Source organism: Gossypium hirsutum, chromosome A08, assembly GCF_007990345.1.
Source record: "Gossypium hirsutum isolate 1008001.06 chromosome A08, Gossypium_hirsutum_v2.1, whole genome shotgun sequence".
Lineage (NCBI taxonomy): Eukaryota > Viridiplantae > Streptophyta > Magnoliopsida > Malvales > Malvaceae > Gossypium > Gossypium hirsutum.
Window position 1 is genome coordinate 4,806,155 of NC_053431.1, and position 19,012 is coordinate 4,825,166.

The window sequence follows — 19,012 nt, forward strand, 5'->3', positions numbered from 1 at the left end:
AAATATCATTTTGATTTTTTTAAAAATTTCTTAACAATAATTCTAAAAAAATTTAAATAAATATAAATTATTAAAAATATTAAAAATTATGTTAAAATATTTTTAAAATAAAAAAATTTCTAAAAATTCAAAATATATATGTAAAATATCTAATTTTTTTTAAAAAAAATTATTAAAATTTCAAGTTTAAACAAAAAACCAAATCTTTTTACAAGACTTTCTTCTCAATTTTACAAAAACCATAAAAAAAAAATTCATATGCTTGATCGAAGCCTATACATAATAAAAACTTGATTGAAGAAAAAAAAAACCTAAAAATTTTGATTGTAAATAAGATAAAAATTAAAATTAACATATTCACAGTTAATGTCATAATTCCCTTAAAAACTAAACTTAAATTGTTGATTAAGCTTGATTAGTACGAGTGCAGGAGGATATCAGTTTGAGTGTACTAAAACGTATTATCCTCTTATTTATTCTAGTTATTGTGTCAAAAAAAATATCATCACTCCAAAATAAAATATTTAATTTTTTTCTTTATTTTTTTATAAACAATAAGATTTATTTAAAAATTAATTTACCTTACTGCTTTAATTTAAAAAAACTATTATTAATAAACCCTCTAGTTTATGAAATTAAAAGAAAACAAAAAAAATAAGCAGAATTGACAATTTAAACAATTAACCCACAACAATGTCAATTGGGAACAAAAGTAACACAAAAAAGGATGGGAGAAGAGAGAGAAGATTCGCAGAAGCTGAAGAAGATGGCGGCCGCTGCCTACGATTACGAGAACGACCCAAGGTGGGCAGACTATTGGTCCAATGTCTTGATTCCTCCTCACATGGCATCTCGCTCCGATGTGGTTGATCATTTCAAGCGCAAGTTCTACCAGCGCTGTATCGTATGTTTCTTGTCTTTCTTTTTCTTTTTATAATAGTTCTATCAATTTGTGCTTTGGGTTTATTTAAGATTTTCCATTTGTTTCTCTACGAATTTGGAATCTGGGTTTCTTTCTGTTTTGTGTTTGTCAGCTGATTAAGGGAGAATTGCAATTTCACGTTTAATTTTTTTTTTGTAACCCTTGTTTATTGTGTTATGTGTTGGTAGGTTAGAATTTGATGGTTGGAACTTTTGGTATATGGGCTTTTCTTTTTCACCTCAAATCTTATTTTGTTGTTCTTCAATTTTGGAACTTGTGAATTTATATATGATTTCTTTGGTAACTTGAAAACAAAGCATCTATAGGTAGGGATGACAAACGTCAGTAGCCACTGCTTCGATTTAACACATTCATTTCTTCTTGAGATAGTTTTTGCTACTTCAGTCTTTAAATGTTAGCTATCACTTGGCCAGTTGGCCCCTCAGGAAAAAAAGCCATTGCGGTAAAAGTACCATGGAGGCCCTTGTACTTGTACTAGGAATCAGATTGCATTTTGCTCTCACTACTTAAAAATTGCGCAAATTAGTCTCTATAGGTTAGATTAAAGAGTAAACTGGTCCTTCTATGAATTTAATCCATTTCTACGGTTAAAATTTGATCCCTGTACATTAGCATGAGATATACATGACACGCTACATGTCACTGTATGGTTATTTCGTCAGCCACGACAGTTTTTAATAGTACAAATGGATCAAAATTTTAACAAAAATGACTAATTTACTTTTTGATCTTAAGTACAGAGACTAATTTGCCCATTTTTTAGTAGAGGAGGCAGAATGCAATCTAACTCCTAGTACAGGGGCTTCCATGGTACTTTTACCAGCCATTGCTTAGTTTTTATTGCCTCAACATCATGATATGTGCAAGTACTAGGATTTGGACTAGTTCACCTTATGACCTTTTTTGATCACCTTTTGAATTTGATATTGAGTTTTGGAGCTGGCGACCATGCTTGATTTCTGCAAATCTTGAATTAGTTAACATAGTCATCAACAAATAAAAGATGTTAAAGAGTAGTAAGAGTATTCCCTAATATTTATTCCACTAGGGTGATTCCATTTTCTTTTATATTGTTTTAACTTTAGTTCCTTCAATAGTACATGTTTTATTTTCTAACTATGGCAGTCCATTCCATTTCCACTGTTACCATTATGGTATCAATGCCATTGGCTTCATGGTTCTGGAATTGGGATATATGGTATATCGACCGGGTTTGGTGTAGTTTGCAATATTGTTTTCATCCCTTTTATGGCTTTTACTAAATCAATTTGAGTTAATGCAATATTGGATGAATTTGCTTGCTTCTTCTTCTGCTCAAAAGCTCTAATATGTCTTGAAGTACTTCCGGGTTAATTTCTTTCTTTGTTTTGCTACTTCTTCTATGTGATTTGCTTTTATTTTATATTAAGTTGTTAAAAAAACAATAGTAAATGGTGGACAACAGGTTCATTATTTATTAAGAATGAAAACTTAGGTTGTAATACTACATCAATTCTAACATAATTTTTATAGATAACATGAAAACTATGCACTTTGTTCTTCAAATTCAAGGTTGCAATTACAATTGCTATTCTTCAACATATTATGCATTTTTGCATCTAAATGGACTTTATTAGAAAATGTTTCAAAAGCAAAAGAGCAAGAAAGCAACGAATAAACAATACCTTAAATTCTGTTATAAAGCAAAAGCTAATAGAAAGTAGCAAAATCATGTTTTAAATAAGAAAATAACTAAAAGGTATCACCAAACCTAACGTAACGATTCAATATAACTATTGACTTATGTTTCTATTATCCTATTTGTATATGAAAGTTAAAGTCACAATGTTCCAAACCTAGGATCCCTAATTGATCCTTGCCCAAATTCCTTCCACTCTTACCACTCAAGTCCATGCAACTCATTTTGTAATTCTTGGCATTGTATAGACATTTGGGTTTTACATTAAAACTAGTTTTCTGCAATTGGCTTTTCAAAACAAAAAGCAAAGGATAGAAGCAACAATTGGATGTAATCTTAGTAATTTATAAAATGGTCTACATGCTTGAAAAATAGAATCAGAGGGAAACTTTGCCCTATTCCCCTTGATGGAACTTGTCTTGTCCGTTAATGTTGTTTACATGCAATTTCTTGCAATGATTAGACTTTTATATCTATATGTATGTTTGTAACATTCTAGTACACTCATCTTTCAGTAATATTCTAGTATTGTTACATGACAACTCATATCTGATGATTTATGGGATATGTTTTATGAACAGGATCCTGACCTTGTGGTAGAGGCTATGTCATCAAATCCATCTGCTTCATCATCAACCTCATCATCATCAGCGAATGAAAGCACTCGAGCACACAATGCAGGTAAAAACTTGTTTTTGCCAATGAGGTCAGACAAAGAAGTTAATATTTGCACTAAATAACATAAAATTGTAGAATTTTGTGTATTTGCTCGTCCTTATTAATGAGCTGTTTCCTTCATTGAAATCAATCCTAAATTTGTAATTTAGGCTCAACCACTAGAAGTTCAAGGGCATCAGCAGCTGCCACTTCAAATACAACTTCTATGCGCTGGGATCGGCAAACAATACAATTTTCTGTCAATTCTTGGGTATACTACCTACCCTCCCTCCTTTCTTTCTCCAACATGTGCATATTTGCATATTAGGAAGTGATGAGTAAAATGTGCATTGTATTTCCTGATTTATTCTTGCAATCTGTCTGTGAGAGACCACAAGTTGATTTTAACGACTAATAAATCATTATGAAATTCTAAGCCGGCTGCTACCTTTCCTTTCCTGCCAATATTTTTTGGTTACATTTTCTCTTGCAGGTTTTTATCGTGGCTGTGCTTGCCATCTTTCCACTTGTTACTAGAACTCTTTCTATCAGAGCATATCGACTGTCGTTCATGGGCACTGCTTGTTCCGCTTTATACTCTTTGTATGCACTATATGGGGTACACTTATTTCCGCTAACTTATTATCCTTTTAATTTGATTTACTGAGGTTCTTCTCTTGAATATAGCCTTTTTGTTTATGCAGATACCAAGGGCCTGGAATTTGCAGGCTATTCAAGTGTATTTTCAATCAATAATTACAACCAAAGATTTTATCTACTTTATCTACAGCCTTACATTTGTCACTTCTCATCTCTGCCTTAAATGTAAGCTTTCTTCTGTTCCTAAATAGTTTTAAGGAATTCTCTTTATCATTTAGTGTGATGAATCAATATTATTCTTTTCTGCAGTTGCTTTGATTCCCATTTTATGCCGAGCACTTGAACATGTTGCAAAGTTCTTAAGGCGTAATTTCAATCGTTCTACCTTGTACAGGTAGATCTTTACTCATATATGTATAAACCATCTGCTACGACGGAGTGCTGATTTATTTTATCCTTTATTATTTTAATTAATTATCAGACTATTAACATTATAGTAAAATTCAGTTAATTCATTGATGATATTCTTTAAATGAAAATGCTTGACTCTCAGATGGACAGAAATCACATGCTATTTTTTCCTCCTGTTGTTTTCTTTCTTTTTAAGAGTATGTTATGATCATTATTGTTATTTTTTTCCCATTTTAATGTTATAAACATACTCTTTCATAGATGGGGGCGGAGAGATTTGAACCCATAACCTCCTTGGGCCTCACCTTGTCTTTCCATCCCCTAGGCCTTTGCTGCAGTGGCTTGTTATCCTTATTACTTGGTAACACACAATAATGCTACACTTCAATTAGAGTAAAACAGCATTCTTAGTATTACATACCATTTAAGATAATAGGACAGTAGTGTTATGGCACTGTAAGGAGGATTTTACACAACTTTCGCAGAAGGTAATGGTACTAATGAAACGGAAAGCTTACCTTTCATGAATGTTAATCTGAAGTATTTATCCCTTTTTTTTTTTTTCATCTTAACCAATTCTTCAGATGCAGAGTAGTTCAATTTGCTTTACAACATTCTTTAATCTCAGCCCAAAAATGGGTGAAACAAAATCCATGTTGTTTGTGGATGTGCATGTCTGTACTTGAAGGTCTAGTTGTCCATTCCTTTATTTATACTTTCGCCTTTTGTTTAAGCAGGAAGTATTTGGAAGATCCTTGTTTGTGGGTAGAATCGAACACCACTACTCTTAGCATACTCTCTTCACATGCTGAGATCGGAGTTGGCTTCCTTCTAATCATTTCTTTGTTCTCGTCAGCTTCCTATATCTTTTTACCATTTTTGGTTTATTTTTCATTGCTAAGCCAATAGATACACCTCCTCCAGCTTTCATAGTTTGCTGAATTTTGTATTAAATTCTTCAGGTGGCAACGCAATATCATACAAACTTTCATGTACTGGCAGGTCTGTAATGCTTCTTTCTTCTGTCACCTCTTTTTTCTATTGGTTAACAATTGTCTGGATGGTATGATAGGTTGGTAGAGAACCCATTTTATGCATGCTGAAAACAGTGTTGGAATTAATTTCTTTAGACTAGGAAACTTATTGATCCCATCGTCCCCTTTTGCATGTTATAGCTTTTTGTATTATATGATCTTTATGCATTATTCTTGAAATCATATTTCAAGAATGAATGAATTAGACTAAACCCCTTTTTCCCCACTCTGACAGCTATTAAAGCTTATGTACCGTGCTCCGGTTACAACTGGTTACCACCAAAGTGTTTGGGCAAAGATCGGGAGGACGGTTAATCCTCTTGTCCAGCAGTATGCTCCGTTTTTGAACGGTCCGGTTTCTGCAATACAGCGATGGTGGCTCAGATAGGAAGTCAAAAATGGCCGATTTGTAGATGAAGATGCGGATGAAATGTTCTACACAAGGTTTAGTTTGCATCTCTCTTTTTAAATTAAAAACTGATTTGGGATAAATGATGATATAGCCATTTTGACTGGAGAAGATGGGGTTTAACATTTATTCAGCTAATTACAGCCTTCTCTTGCTCTTAACCTTATTAGACTCTTTTGTGTCAATCATTAAAATTGTGTTTTTTTTTGCCCGTTTTTATTTCATGGCCTTAAATTTAATAAAGGCAAAAGCACTCAAGTAGTATACAATGAAATTATTTGCCTCAAGTAGTATACAATGAAATTATTTTTTTTTCTTTTCTATTGAATATTATTTAATTTGCTTTTTTCATTAATTGAATTAGTTTTAACTGACTTGCAGTACTAATTTAGAGGTTGGGTTTGGCTCCTTTTCATTATTTTTTTTGGGTCAACTATAAAAATAGTCATTTTTGTTACGTGACAGTTCGAATGGATTTTAAATGTCGATTTGAATGTCCAATTAGGACGAGAATAGGTTTTTAATTAAATAAATTTAATTAAGTAAAAATTTTAAATTAATTACACTTTGAATTGAAAAAGAAAAACCGTTGTCTTTGTTTCTTTTAATTTTCTTTTTCATTTTGACTGAAAAAAAATTCTTATCCCAGTTGGACATTCAAGTTGGCATTTAAAATTCATTTGGACTGTCACATAGGATTGTTGTTAGGGATGTAATGGAGTTTAACAGTAGAGTGACTACTTTGTAATAAAATGATAACATAAGTGACTAAAACGTAACATTTTAAACATAAGTAATTAAAATATAAAACATAAGTAATTAAAATATAATTTCGGGCAAATAAAAATGATTATTTTTATAGTTTATCTTTAATTTTTTTTTTGTCTATTATTATCCCATGCATGTTAGGAGGATCCTAACCCTTATTTAGACCCTAACAAGGTAGACCCAGCAAAATTGATATTACGATACATATTATAAATAAAAATTAAACGTATCTTAATTCTAGGGCTGTAAATGAATCTAATTTGAACGCAGAAATCTTTTTTTATAATCATTTGTTTATTTTTAAGCTTGATCATGTTCAGTTTGTGTTCGTTAAGAATTTTAAATTTTTGTTCATGTTCGTTTAATTAAAATTATGTATGTTCATATTTATTTGTTTAATGTTCACGAACAATGTTAATAAATAATAAATAAACAAACAATAAATGCATACACTCGCATGTATTGTTTAGATATAAAATACTCAAATATAAATATTAATAATTATATTATAAATGAAAAAAAGTACAAAGTAGGATAATTTTATTAATATATATTAATGGAATTTTAATAAGAAAATATTATTACTAAATAAACGAGTCATAAACGAGCCAATAAACGAGCTTGTTTGTAAATATAAACGAACCTAATACACCTCTGTTCGTGTTCATTCATTTATTAAACGAATATAAAAGTTTTGTTTATATTTGTTTATTTAATTTAATAAATAAACATAAACGAATGTTATATAAATGGTTCATAAACAGTTCATCGAACTTCTGTTCATTTACACCCTACTTATTACATATGGAAAAACTAATAATTAAAATGTTATAAAATTTTGTAAAAGCTAAATAGATTATAAAATCAAAAGAGGAATATTTTGATAAAACTTTTCAAAATGGTAGTATTGCAATTTTAAGTCAAAATGTTTAATTAAAAAAATCCTCAAACTCTGATTTCAAAATAAAAAGTAGGGTAAAGTATAAAAATAGTTAATTTTGTTTGCTCTAGAGTACATTTTAGTCACTTATGTTTGAAATGTTACTTTTTAGTCACATATGTTATCGATTTGTTACGAAGTAGCCACTCTACCATTAAGCTCCATTATCTCCCTAACGACTTTGATGTCCAACTGAGATAAGAATAGTTTTTCAATCAAAATGGAATAGAAAATTAAAAGAAAAAGAGACAAATAGTTTTTCTTTTTCAATTCAAAGTGTAATTAATTTAAAATATTTAATTAATTAAATTTATTTAATTAAAAATCTATTCTCGTCCTAATTGGACATCCAAATCGGCATTTAAAACTAATTTGGCTGTCACGTAGGATTTCTATTAGGGAGATAACGGAACTTAACGGCAAAGTGACCATTTTGTAACAAAACTAAAACATAAGTGACTAAAACATAACATTTCAAATATAAGTGACTAAAATATGAGGTAAACAAAAGTGACTATTTTTATAGTTTACCCTAAAAAGTATATCATTGTAAAATTGGATCAAATCGAAATTCAATAGATGAATCTTTAAATATGGAATAATTGCTATTTTATTTGTAAAACTATACTTTTAACTTTCCAAAATAAAAAAGAAATTCTATTTAATTTTTTAAAAATATGAAATTATGAATTAATAACAAAATTATATTTTTACTTTTAAAAATTTATAATTAAATTTTAATCCCTATAAAAAGTTATTCCACCTGCAAGTTATCATGCGATAACCACTTAAGTAGGCTTATACGGCCCAAAATGAAGCCACGTAGGGGAATAGAAGCGATCCTCATCCCTTAGAACATTCTCAAACACGGCATATTCAAGCAAGTTTTTCACACTCAATTAAACAAAGCTTTAAAAACAAAAATGGCTGAAACCGAAGTAGCTCAAGTTCGTTTCGGCATCGTGGGATGTGCAAACATAGCAAGAAAAGTGGCCAGAGCCATTAACTTAGCCCCTAATTCTATCCTCCACGCCGTCGCCAGCCGCTCCATAGACAAAGCAAAGCGATTCGCAAGTGACAACGGATTGGACCCAAGGGTCAAGATTTACGGGAGCTACGACCAACTGCTGGATGACCCGTCGGTGGATGCGGTGTACATGCCATTGCCGACTAGCTTGCACGTCCATTGGGCGGTCATGGCTGCCCAAAAAGGCAAGCATGTGCTGATCGAGAAACCGACGGCTCTTGATGTGGGGGAGCTTGATACAATACTTGAAGCATGTCAATCTAATGGCCTGCAGTTTATGGATGGGTCGATGTGGTTACACCATCCTAGGACTGTTAAAATGAAGGAGATGCTCTTTGATTCCAAGCTTTTAGGAAACGTCAATTATGTAAGTTTTTTGTTAAATTTATCAGATTCATTTAGAATTTGATTCCAGCTATATATTTCAAAAATTTTATAGGATGCCTATAGTAATAGCGACGAAAAGAGTGAAATTGTCACTATATATTAATCTACACTGAACTTGTTTTACTGACAAAACCAGATTGTTGGTAAAAATAAATATCAGTAAATTATTCTATTAGTAATTATATCGCATGTAAGTTGTAGGTTTAGTTTCTACATTTTAATTTTGTCATTTTTAGTCCATTTATTTTTCGAATTTTAAAATGACAATCTTGATCGAATGGTAATAAGTTGAATTCATTAAGTTTTGTTGTTACCAAATTTTGACGCGGCAAATATATTATGAAATGTGTAATGTCGTGTTAGTTTTTTATTTTCACATATTACTCATAGAAAATGTCGAATAATGGATATAACTGCTTTTGTTTCAGTTAAGAATGAAATTTTAAATTTCTAAAAGAATAAGAAATAAGAATGATTCAATTGGAGAACATGAATTAAATCTACAAGTTTTGTATAGTAAACTTAACCAATCAAATTTAAATGTCACCATTTGTACGAACTGAAATTTTAAATTGAAAAGTATAGAGACTAAAATTGACTAATTCAAAAAGTATATGAACTAAATTTATTAAATTATATGAACTAATAGCACAATTCTACCTATTTATTATATCAATCTACTAATGGAATTTGTTGCTCTTTGGTTTTCAGATATACAGCACATCAACAACTTCAGCATCCCCAGAATTCTTTGAGAGTGACATAAGAGTAAAAGGAAACCTGGATAGTCTCGGAGCATTGGGTGACCTTGGCTGGTACTGCCTCGGAGCTGTGTTATGGGCCAAAAACTACCAGCTCCCAACCGTAGTCACCGCCCTACCGGACGTCACTACAAACTCCGATGGAGTCATCATCTCCTTCTCAGCTTCCATTCAGTATACAGAACCATCATCATCAGGAGCCACGACCAACGCAATCATTCACTGCTCTTTCCTCGCCGATACATCCATGGACTTGACCATAACTGGTTCCAAAGGTTCCTTGAACCTCAACGACTTCATCATCCCGCAGCGAGAGAGCTCTGCATCGTTCGAGTTCACGTTGGGTGCAAAGTTTGTGGATCTTCATATCGGGTGGAATGTGAAGCCTGAGAGAGTAGTTGTGAATTGTGATGAGCTACCGCAGGAGGGTTTGATGGTAGAGGAATTTGCGAGGGTTGTTGCGGGGATTAGAACGACACCTGGGATGTTGCTGGATCCTAAATGGCCTGAGATTAGTAGAAAGACTCAGATGCTAGTGGATGCAGTGAAGAAATCTGTTGATCTTGGTTGTAAGCCTGTTTATTTTTGAAGTGACGATCTTGTGAGTATGGTTGGTGTTGGTGTTATTGAACAGGTATAGTACCTAAGCTTACCTATTCAGATATTTCCCCATTCTTTTTACAAACTATAAACTCATCTAAGACACAATAAAAAATATATAAAATATTATGATAAACTACATCTAAGATCACTGAATTATTAGTAAGTTTATATTTTGACTATTTGATTTTAAAAAGTTATAAAATGGTCACTGAATTATTTAGAAGTTTTCATTTAAGTTATTGGACTGTTAAAATCACTATTGTATAGCTTTCTCTGTTCGTACCGTCTGCGCCAAACAAAACCTCTCATTCCCTTTTTCTTCTAAAGTTCAGTTTTTATTTTCTTTTTATTTTATGAAATAGCTGTGAATGTCACAAATTTATAAATTAAAATTCAAACAATTTTTTTCTTTTATCTTCGACATTGTTTGTCAGATCAACTTGGATCTAATGTATGTTCTTCTACTCATCAATGGTTATTGATCCACCATGATGATCATCGAATTGTTGCTTGGAGCTTGCTAGCCGGATTTTAAAGAAAAAGCTTAACAGTCTAGTAACTTAAATAAAAACTTTCTAATAGTTGAGTGGCTTAAATAAAAACTTTCAAATAGTTCAATGACCATTTTATAACTTTTTGAAGTTGAGAGATCAAAATATTAACTTACTAATAGTTTAATAACCTTAAGTGTAGTTTACTCAAAATATAATTGATGCTAACCTATTATTAATATTTTTTTTGGCTAAAGTAATTCATTGGTAATATTACAATAAGTGGAATATAAATATTAAAAAATTCTACTTAAATATCTTTCAAAAATTCCTCCCGACAAAGAATGAACACAACACTACCTAATTACAATCTCTCTCTCAAAACTCTTTTCTCTTCTTTTCCATATTTATCACGTTAAGTTATATAGTTGATCTAATAAAGATTTACGTTAAATAACGATTCACCAATTAAAAGAGGATATACAACCTATGAGCGTCTCTATTAAATAATTCTCCAAAACCTTCATGACAAAAGACAAACACAACACCACCAAATTACACTCCCTCTCTAAGTACTCTCTTCTCCTCCTCTCTATAGTCTCCCCTCTTTCTCCATAGAGTTAACTCGATGATTTAATTTTTACTCATTAACAAATATTATTATCAATTTTTATAAGTAAATAATATCATAAATGAGGAGAGTACAAATTTATAATTTGTCACCCAAACAATTTACTTTATTTTAACACTTGAAAATTTTAAAAATCATTTTAGAAATTCCAAAATTATATATATATATTAGTTTGACCTCTCTCTATATATTTGCTTTGTCCTTTAAAATCCACACAATTCTCTTCGATTTATGGACACCATAGAGTACTTGGAGGGAGCAGATTTCGCCTATCTTCAACGCCAACAAGAGGAGAGATGGCCGAGACACCTAAATTGAAGAGCCTCCATAGAAGATCTGAAGAAATAAGAACAGCAGAAATGAAAGCTTTTGTGAAACTTGCTATCGGTTGAAGTGCTGATATAGAGATTCGAAAAGACGAATAATTAATGGGTACCAGCTGTTGACAGTGACTGGATTAGGTTTCTCATTTCTTTATTTTGTTTTATTTCAATTGTTATTTGTTTTTATCTTGGATCATTTACTCTATTTTGGGCTGGTTTTCTCTTCTATTAGTTTTTTCTACTTAGGTCTTAGCTTCAAAGTTTTACAAGAACATTTCCTTATTATGTTATTTGTTTTTTTATCAGTAAAATCCAGTCGAACTGTTCAAAAAAAAATAGTAATTGTATCACCATGTAATTACAAGTAAATTTAATTCTATAAATATATTTATTTTGCAAAATATAGCATTTTAAGAAAAAAACAAATTTTAATTAAAAAATTCTATATTGTTACAAATAATATAGCCTAAATATTGTATATAAGTTTGTATATTCTTCAACCTATCGATTGGTTGAATCAATGAAATCTTCTCGATAAATCTTCATAATGTTTTTGTTATTTAAAGTTTTTCAACATTTTTTTTTCCATTAATTTTAAGCTGTTAGTTATATATTGTCTTATACATTTAGCCTTGCACTACAGTTGTTCGAGTTAAAACAAATGGTGCAGAATAGAATTAAAAGATATAAAGTTAAAATAAGAAAAAATTAAAATATGAAAATAAGGTTAAAAAAATTAAATGCTCATGTTTTGATTTACAATTCTTTGTTGTGTATCAGCATCTCTATAGGAATTTTATTTATAAGCCTTCGTACATGCATAAAATAGAAGAAAGAATGGTAAACTTTTAATATTGATTTCTAGGGAGGAATGTACTTACACCAGTGAAAAACTTAGTGATTTTACACCCCTCTGTGACTTTTAATACAATTAATATTTTAACAATTTAACAGTTAAAATTACCAAGCTGTTTGTACGTGCCATGTATGTAAATGTTTGAATTGAAATGATATCTCTATCATATTTGTAACACCCCTAACCCGAATTCGATCGCCGGATTTAGGCTAAAAAGGTATTACCGAGCTAAACATTAAATTTCTCATCCACATTAACTAACATAAACAGAGATCGAGCTGAATACATATTGATCTTTGTGTTATATATATGCCATTTTCATATGGCCAAAATATTTACAATTACAAAACACAGTTATCTTCAGCCTAACCTATACATGCCATATCAGGACCAAAATAAAACTGTACCAAAAAGATAGATAGTAGGATGAATTGCTGACAATCTTCGAGTCGGTGGCCAAAATCAACAATCTATAAAACAGCGAAATAAGGAATAGAGTAAACTTTCGAGGCTTAGTAAGTTTTAAGCATTTCAAACAATTAAAACTTGTCATTTAAACCGAACATTAAGTATCACAGAACTCGTATTCTAATTATATATTACTTGGCCGAATATACACAAGTACACTAATTATAAAGCCTATTGGTCGAATATATATATGAATACACAAGAAATTTTCAACACATATTTAACTACAGTATATGGCTGATACAATTACTTTAAGTCACATACTTTCATATAATGACATACATTGACCGAATAGGTCATTCTCTTATTCTTAAATACCGTATTCATCCACACGTATATATATATCGTTCTTTAATACTAATAGTTCACTTTAAAATCATTTCACATATGAGTACATAATACGTACCTTAACATGTTAAATATATAGTACTTACTCAACAGTGGTTTTCCACAGATATTCAATGTCGTAATCTTACTTAATTTACTGGCATCAAACCTGTCAAGTCTTAGAACTTGAAACAAATTTCTAGCACCAGCCTGCGGGAATTTAAACCCGGTATAATACCAGCTCGTAGCCTGCGGGTCTTTAAGCCCGGATAACATTCCAGCATATAGCCTGCGAGTCTTTAAGCCCGGATACAATTCCTCAAGTATCATGCATATTTAATCATATATTAACACATCTCATTGAACATGTCACATTAGTAGTCATTTGCTACATGCGAATATAAGCTCCATATACATTTCATTAATTAAGCTTAACCCGTATTGACCATTCGACTATAGTTCATATACTTAGATTATTTATCACACAACTTAATTCAAGTAGAATCAAAATGGCACAATTCATCTAATATACACATATCAAGGCATCATAAATTTTTATACTAAAGGCGACTACTCAAAACTTACCTCGGATATCGTCGAACGATTACAACGGCTATTCGATTACTTTCTCTTTTCCCTTATCTGAGTTTGCCCCTCTATGCTCTTGAGCTAATTCAAACAAATTTAGCTTATTAAAATCCCATCATGCTAGATTATGGTCGAATATGACAAGAGATTTACTGGGTCATATAGCTACCTTTAGCTCAAATACGAAATGGTCATACCCATTTAATCACTTTAAACATTCTAATACAATTTAATTAAACATTTCTCCAAGTATACCTTTATGACCGAATATACATATCAAATAAATAGCTTACTTAATACATAACTCACATAGCCAAAGTACATATAACCCTAATGACCAAATATGTATATCACCAAAATTCTCGTGACTTAACCTTTAACCCCTTTTAGCCGAATATCCATTAAATATCTAGTTCACATACACAAACACAAAATTCATATGGCTTATCATATTTTCATGTACATATCTTAACTATATAGCAGAATATATATATAGTTCATCAAACCGATATTTATTCCTATTCTCTTAACACATATGGATCAATTTGACATGCATTTACCTTTGGCACATTCGGTCATTTAAGCAATAACCTATCTAGAATTTAAGCATTTTATACTAAAAATTCTCCCAAGGCCAAATTCATATACATCTTTTAATACTCATAGAAAGTTTATATTTCAAATAATTTGTGCATACACCATTAACCTACTAATTAACTAAACACTTTAAAAATTTTCTTTAACTAAACATATATTCGGCAATGACCACAACAATTTAACAAATCTTAAAAACAATCTATAACATTTTAAATTCATCTTATCCCCCCCCATGACCGAATGTGCATATATATATATATAAATCAAATAACAACAAAATTTTCTGTAATATCCTGATTTTGGGCCTAGTCGGAATAGTGGTTTCATGACCACAAAATCCGAGATAGAAATAATTATTTTATGATTATTTTGAGGTCTATGATATGATTGCATGATTGTGTGAAAATTTCGTGAAGAAATTTTATGCATAAAGTGCTTAAATTGAAATTAGAGACTAAATCGAATAATTTGCAAAACTTGCATTCTAGAACTTTCTATTATGAAATTGTTTTGAAATATTAACTAGGAGGTCTTAAATAGCAATTTTACCAATTTCTAAGTCTATGGACAAAAATTGGACATGGATGGAATTTTTGGAAAGTTTAGTAGTAAGGGCATTTTGGTCATTTAGGGGTAAAATGAATTAAAATACAAAATTAAAAGTCAATTTTGCTCATCTTCAACCCCATGGCCGAATGTAGCAAGGATAAACCATGGCTAGGGTTTTTCAAGCTTCCAAGCTCGATTGTAAGTCCGTTCTAGCCTCGTTTTTAATAATTTTTACGTTTTTGGAGTCTCGATAGCTCGATTAAGCTTATGCTAGCAATAATTCAACCTAGGGTTCATATTTGGAAAAATACCCATAGGTGAAATTTGTGTATTTTGGTGTTTTATGATAGAATATGAGGTGTTAAATTATGTTAGACAACTTGTACTACTCGGTTTTAAGCGAAAACGAGCAAAAGGGCTTAATCGGTAAAAATACCTAATAGTCATAAGTACATGTTAGAGTGAGAATTTGATGTTTCCATAGAAGGGAAAAATGATCAACATGTCATAAAACATAAGAAAATAGGCTGAAGTTTAATTTACGAGCTTTGGGGAAAAAGTGTAAATATGTGAAAGTTTAGGGGCAAAACTATAATTTTGCAAAAATATGAGTTTGGGTCAATTTGAATAATGTGAGTCCGAATTAGACTATATTTTAAATGATAGAGCAAGGAAAACTAAAATTCGGGCTAAAATGGGGAAAATACCAAGTTGTGGACGAAATGGTAAAAGTAGCCATTTTCGCATACGAGGTAAGTTCATGTGTAAATAATGTAGTATAATTGTTATTTTTAAGTTATTGATGTTAATTATATGATATGATGATTTTTATCATGAAATATATGCTTTGTGGTTATTTTCAAATAAAATGCAAATTATGTGAATTATTTGTTAAATATAAAGTGCTACCGAGTATTGGTTTCGGTATTTTACGGAAGATGGCATGGAGATGTGTTCGAGGAAAATACCGTTTGAACCTTAGGAATAGATTAGGATACAAGTGACATGTCACTAGGATATTTGGGCATCCGAACTCGTTGAGTTGAGTCCGAGTTCGAAAGATGTAACTAGGCATCCGATCTCGTTGAGTTGAGTCCGAGTTCACTTATGGATGCGAACGCCCGAGCTCGTTGAGTTGAGTCCGAGTTCACTTATGGGCGGGTTACATGGTAGCTTGGCTACATATGTGGCACTTATGTGCAAACTTTCCATGTATCTGAATTATATTCCGATGTGTTCAACGGGTAAAATTCTACTCAAATGGAGGAATACTCGAGATGAAAGGGACGTATTGGTAAGTTTTGTGAAATGAATACTTTGAACAGGTATGTACTTAACCCTCGGGTTGAAAACTCGATATAACAACAATATGGTAAGATGATAAATGAAAATGTGATATGAATGTCTCGGTGATGATTATGCAAATGATGTTTTATGTTTGCTTATATAGTTGTGTTACTTGCTATTTGCATGTGAGCTTACTAAGCATTTATTCTTACTTCCTCCTTTTCATTCCTTGTAGTGTTGACAAGCCAGCTCGGAAATCGGGAACGGTCGGAGGCATGCTCACACTATCCGTATACCATCTTGGCATAATGGCTTGCATATTTTGAGTATGCCATGTATAGCATTATAATCATTTTGTATATATGGTCTTATGATATGGTTATTGAGTGGTATGGAAATGCTTGGTAATGATTAGCCATTGAAATGGCTAATCATGATCATATTTGGTGTTATGTATGCTAAATTGCTAGCTAATTCATGGAAACCATGAAATAGGTAAAATTTACCCTAAAATAGATTCAGACAGCAGCAGTGACATGAGTTTGAAAAATCATTAAAAATAGTAGAGATACAATTAGATGGTGAATAAAATATGGAATTGAAGAATTATGAGTCTATTTTCATATGGATGGAACAAAACAGGTATATGAGTTATATTTTATGAGATGTTTAAATTTTTGTGAAACAGGGCCAGAGCGATTTTTGGATCCCCTGTTTTGAATTTGGAAATTCACCATAAATTGTTAAAATATAATTAGAAGTCATGATTTATATGTACAGATTCCTTATTGAGTCTAGTTTTATTAGAAACAAACAACATAGTCATTTAAACTCTGTACAGGGAGATATCGAATTCATAATACACAGAGGTCAGAGCAGTCGAACCCTGAAACAGGGGAGAATTTAACTAATAAACTGTACTAATTTGCTTGACCAAAAATTTTAGAAAAAAATTAGTAAATAGATATATGAGTTTAGTTTCAGGGAAAATTTACGGAATTGGATTTAGAGTTTTGTAACTCGAGATATGAATTTTTAAGCGACTGTGATGCAAATTGCTAGCTTGACTGAAAATTTTAAAAATAAATTGTTTAAGCTGTTTAAGTAATGAATTAAGTCTGTTAACACCTCGTGTTCGACTCCGGCGACGGTCTCGGGTACGGGGCATTACATTTTCTTTCCAAAATGCATATATATACATACGGCAACTTCAATTCATACCTCTCAACAATGAATTCAACTTATTCAACCATCATTTAATCTACTTTAACATATAAATAACATCTTCCCAAAAACTTATCAAAATAACACAAATTTAGCAACTTGCCGAATGGATATATGTTCAATGATTCATGAATTTAAACCATTGGTTAACTATACTATGTACTTATCAATTTAATTTCATAATCAATTACAAAAAAAAAATCACATTACATACCTTTAAATTGAGATAACCATGGCCGAATGCCTTGGCTTCTTCTTCAATATTTTTCTTTCTCAATTTTGGCAATGAAGAAAGAAAGATGAACACCCATTATTTTATCATCTTTTTCTTATTTTACTAATTATTTTTATTTCAAAATAATGCCATTACTTATTATAATACTTAAATAAAACATATATTATCCATCAACCATCATTATGGCCGGCCACTATATTAAAAGTGGTCTATTTGACATGCAAGGCCCCCATGTCAATAGTTCATGCATTATTTGGCACTTTAAAATTTACCCATCACATTTTCAAGTCTTATCACATGAGTCATATCTTATAAATTTCACATACAAATGACAAAATCAAAGCATGAAACTTTTACACATGCATTTACACATATAATAAACATAGAATATAACGGTTAATTATTTTTATGACCCCGAAACCACTTTTCGACTAGGGTCAAATTAGGGCTGTCACAATATTGATCTAAAATATTGTCTATATTAATATATATTTTTGGTACTTCCTTAGAATTTTTCGTATTTCCTCACTTTTTTGGTATTCCCTCGTAATTTTTGGTATGTAACACTCCATACCTGGCTCGATTACCAGGTCTAATCTACAAGATGCCACATTCATTGCCGGAGCAACTACAATCAAATTACATTCAAATATTACCATTACACAGTTAATTACAAGTAATATAAGCATTAGATACCATTTATATTCATTCACAGGTCTTACACAAGCCTACGAAAGCTCTATTACTAACCTAATATCGATTTGGGACTAAACTGTAATATTAACAAAATTCTAGGTTAACGTTAGGAGTTCCTCGTCGCGGCGCAACAAATTGACTTAGCTCCTCATTGCAACGACCCATACTCGACATCCTGTCATGGCATGGTGACCTGATCTCGCCGCGACATAACATATTGTTTCAACATATTACAAACCAATACACATTCTTCAGCCAAAATCATATCACTAATTGGTTCAGTTTCAAATCATAAAACCTTTCTAGCACATATACATTCCATTCATTTCATCATTTTCATCCAATTACCTAAGTTACTTCGCTAAACTAACCATTAAACTACTTGCCAAAAGAATACATACATATATACATACATTACCATTTACAATAGCAACCATATCACATTTATACACTAGCTAATATTGTGACAATCTAAGTTGCACAAATCAAACATATAGCCACTTTCAAAATACCAATTCTAAG

At 31.2% G+C, this 19,012-nt stretch overlaps 2 protein-coding genes across 3 annotated transcripts; both read left to right on the forward strand.

Annotated features, from left to right (window-relative positions):
- The first annotated feature begins 645 nt into the window (after nt 1-645).
- Nucleotides 646-6,053, forward strand: LOC121204908 (uncharacterized). The gene is made up of 9 exons (XM_041075692.1): nt 646-904; nt 3,203-3,302; nt 3,449-3,549; nt 3,772-3,897; nt 3,983-4,103; nt 4,188-4,272; nt 5,027-5,140; nt 5,252-5,291; nt 5,559-6,053. Exons 1-9 carry the CDS (start codon nt 728-730, stop codon nt 5,709-5,711), a joined length of 1,017 nt encoding a protein of 338 aa, XP_040931626.1. The 5' UTR covers nt 646-727; the 3' UTR covers nt 5,712-6,053.
- A 2,167-nt stretch (nt 6,054-8,220) lies between these two features.
- Nucleotides 8,221-11,953, forward strand: LOC121203533 (uncharacterized oxidoreductase At4g09670). Of its 2 annotated transcripts, XM_041075694.1 has the most exons (3): nt 8,221-8,834; nt 9,566-10,249; nt 11,585-11,953. In XM_041075694.1, the coding sequence occupies exons 1-2, from the start codon at nt 8,364-8,366 to the stop codon at nt 10,202-10,204; spliced, it is 1,110 nt and encodes a 369-aa protein (XP_040931628.1). In that variant the 5' UTR covers nt 8,221-8,363; the 3' UTR covers nt 10,205-10,249; nt 11,585-11,953. The 2 variants fall into 2 exon arrangements, with proteins under 2 accessions (XP_040931628.1, XP_040931627.1); XM_041075693.1 differs by having other exon boundaries at nt 9,566-11,889.
- The last annotated feature ends 7,059 nt before the right edge of the window (nt 11,954-19,012 follow it).

Bases quoted from the DNA above. Each gene is read 5' to 3' on its own strand.
- LOC121204908 (XM_041075692.1), top strand. From the start codon at position 728: ATGGGAGAAGAGAGAGAAGATTCGCAGAAGCTGAAGAAGATGGCGGCC. The intron at 5,141-5,251 runs GTCAGCTTCCTA...TAAATTCTTCAG, and splicing joins CTAATCATTTCTTTGTTCTC to GTGGCAACGCAATATCATAC. The intron at 5,292-5,558 runs GTCTGTAATGCT...CCACTCTGACAG, and splicing joins AAACTTTCATGTACTGGCAG to CTATTAAAGCTTATGTACCG.
- LOC121203533 (XM_041075694.1), top strand. From the start codon at position 8,364: ATGGCTGAAACCGAAGTAGCTCAAGTTCGTTTCGGCATCGTGGGATGT. The intron at 8,835-9,565 runs GTAAGTTTTTTG...TTTGGTTTTCAG, and splicing joins TTTTAGGAAACGTCAATTAT to ATATACAGCACATCAACAAC.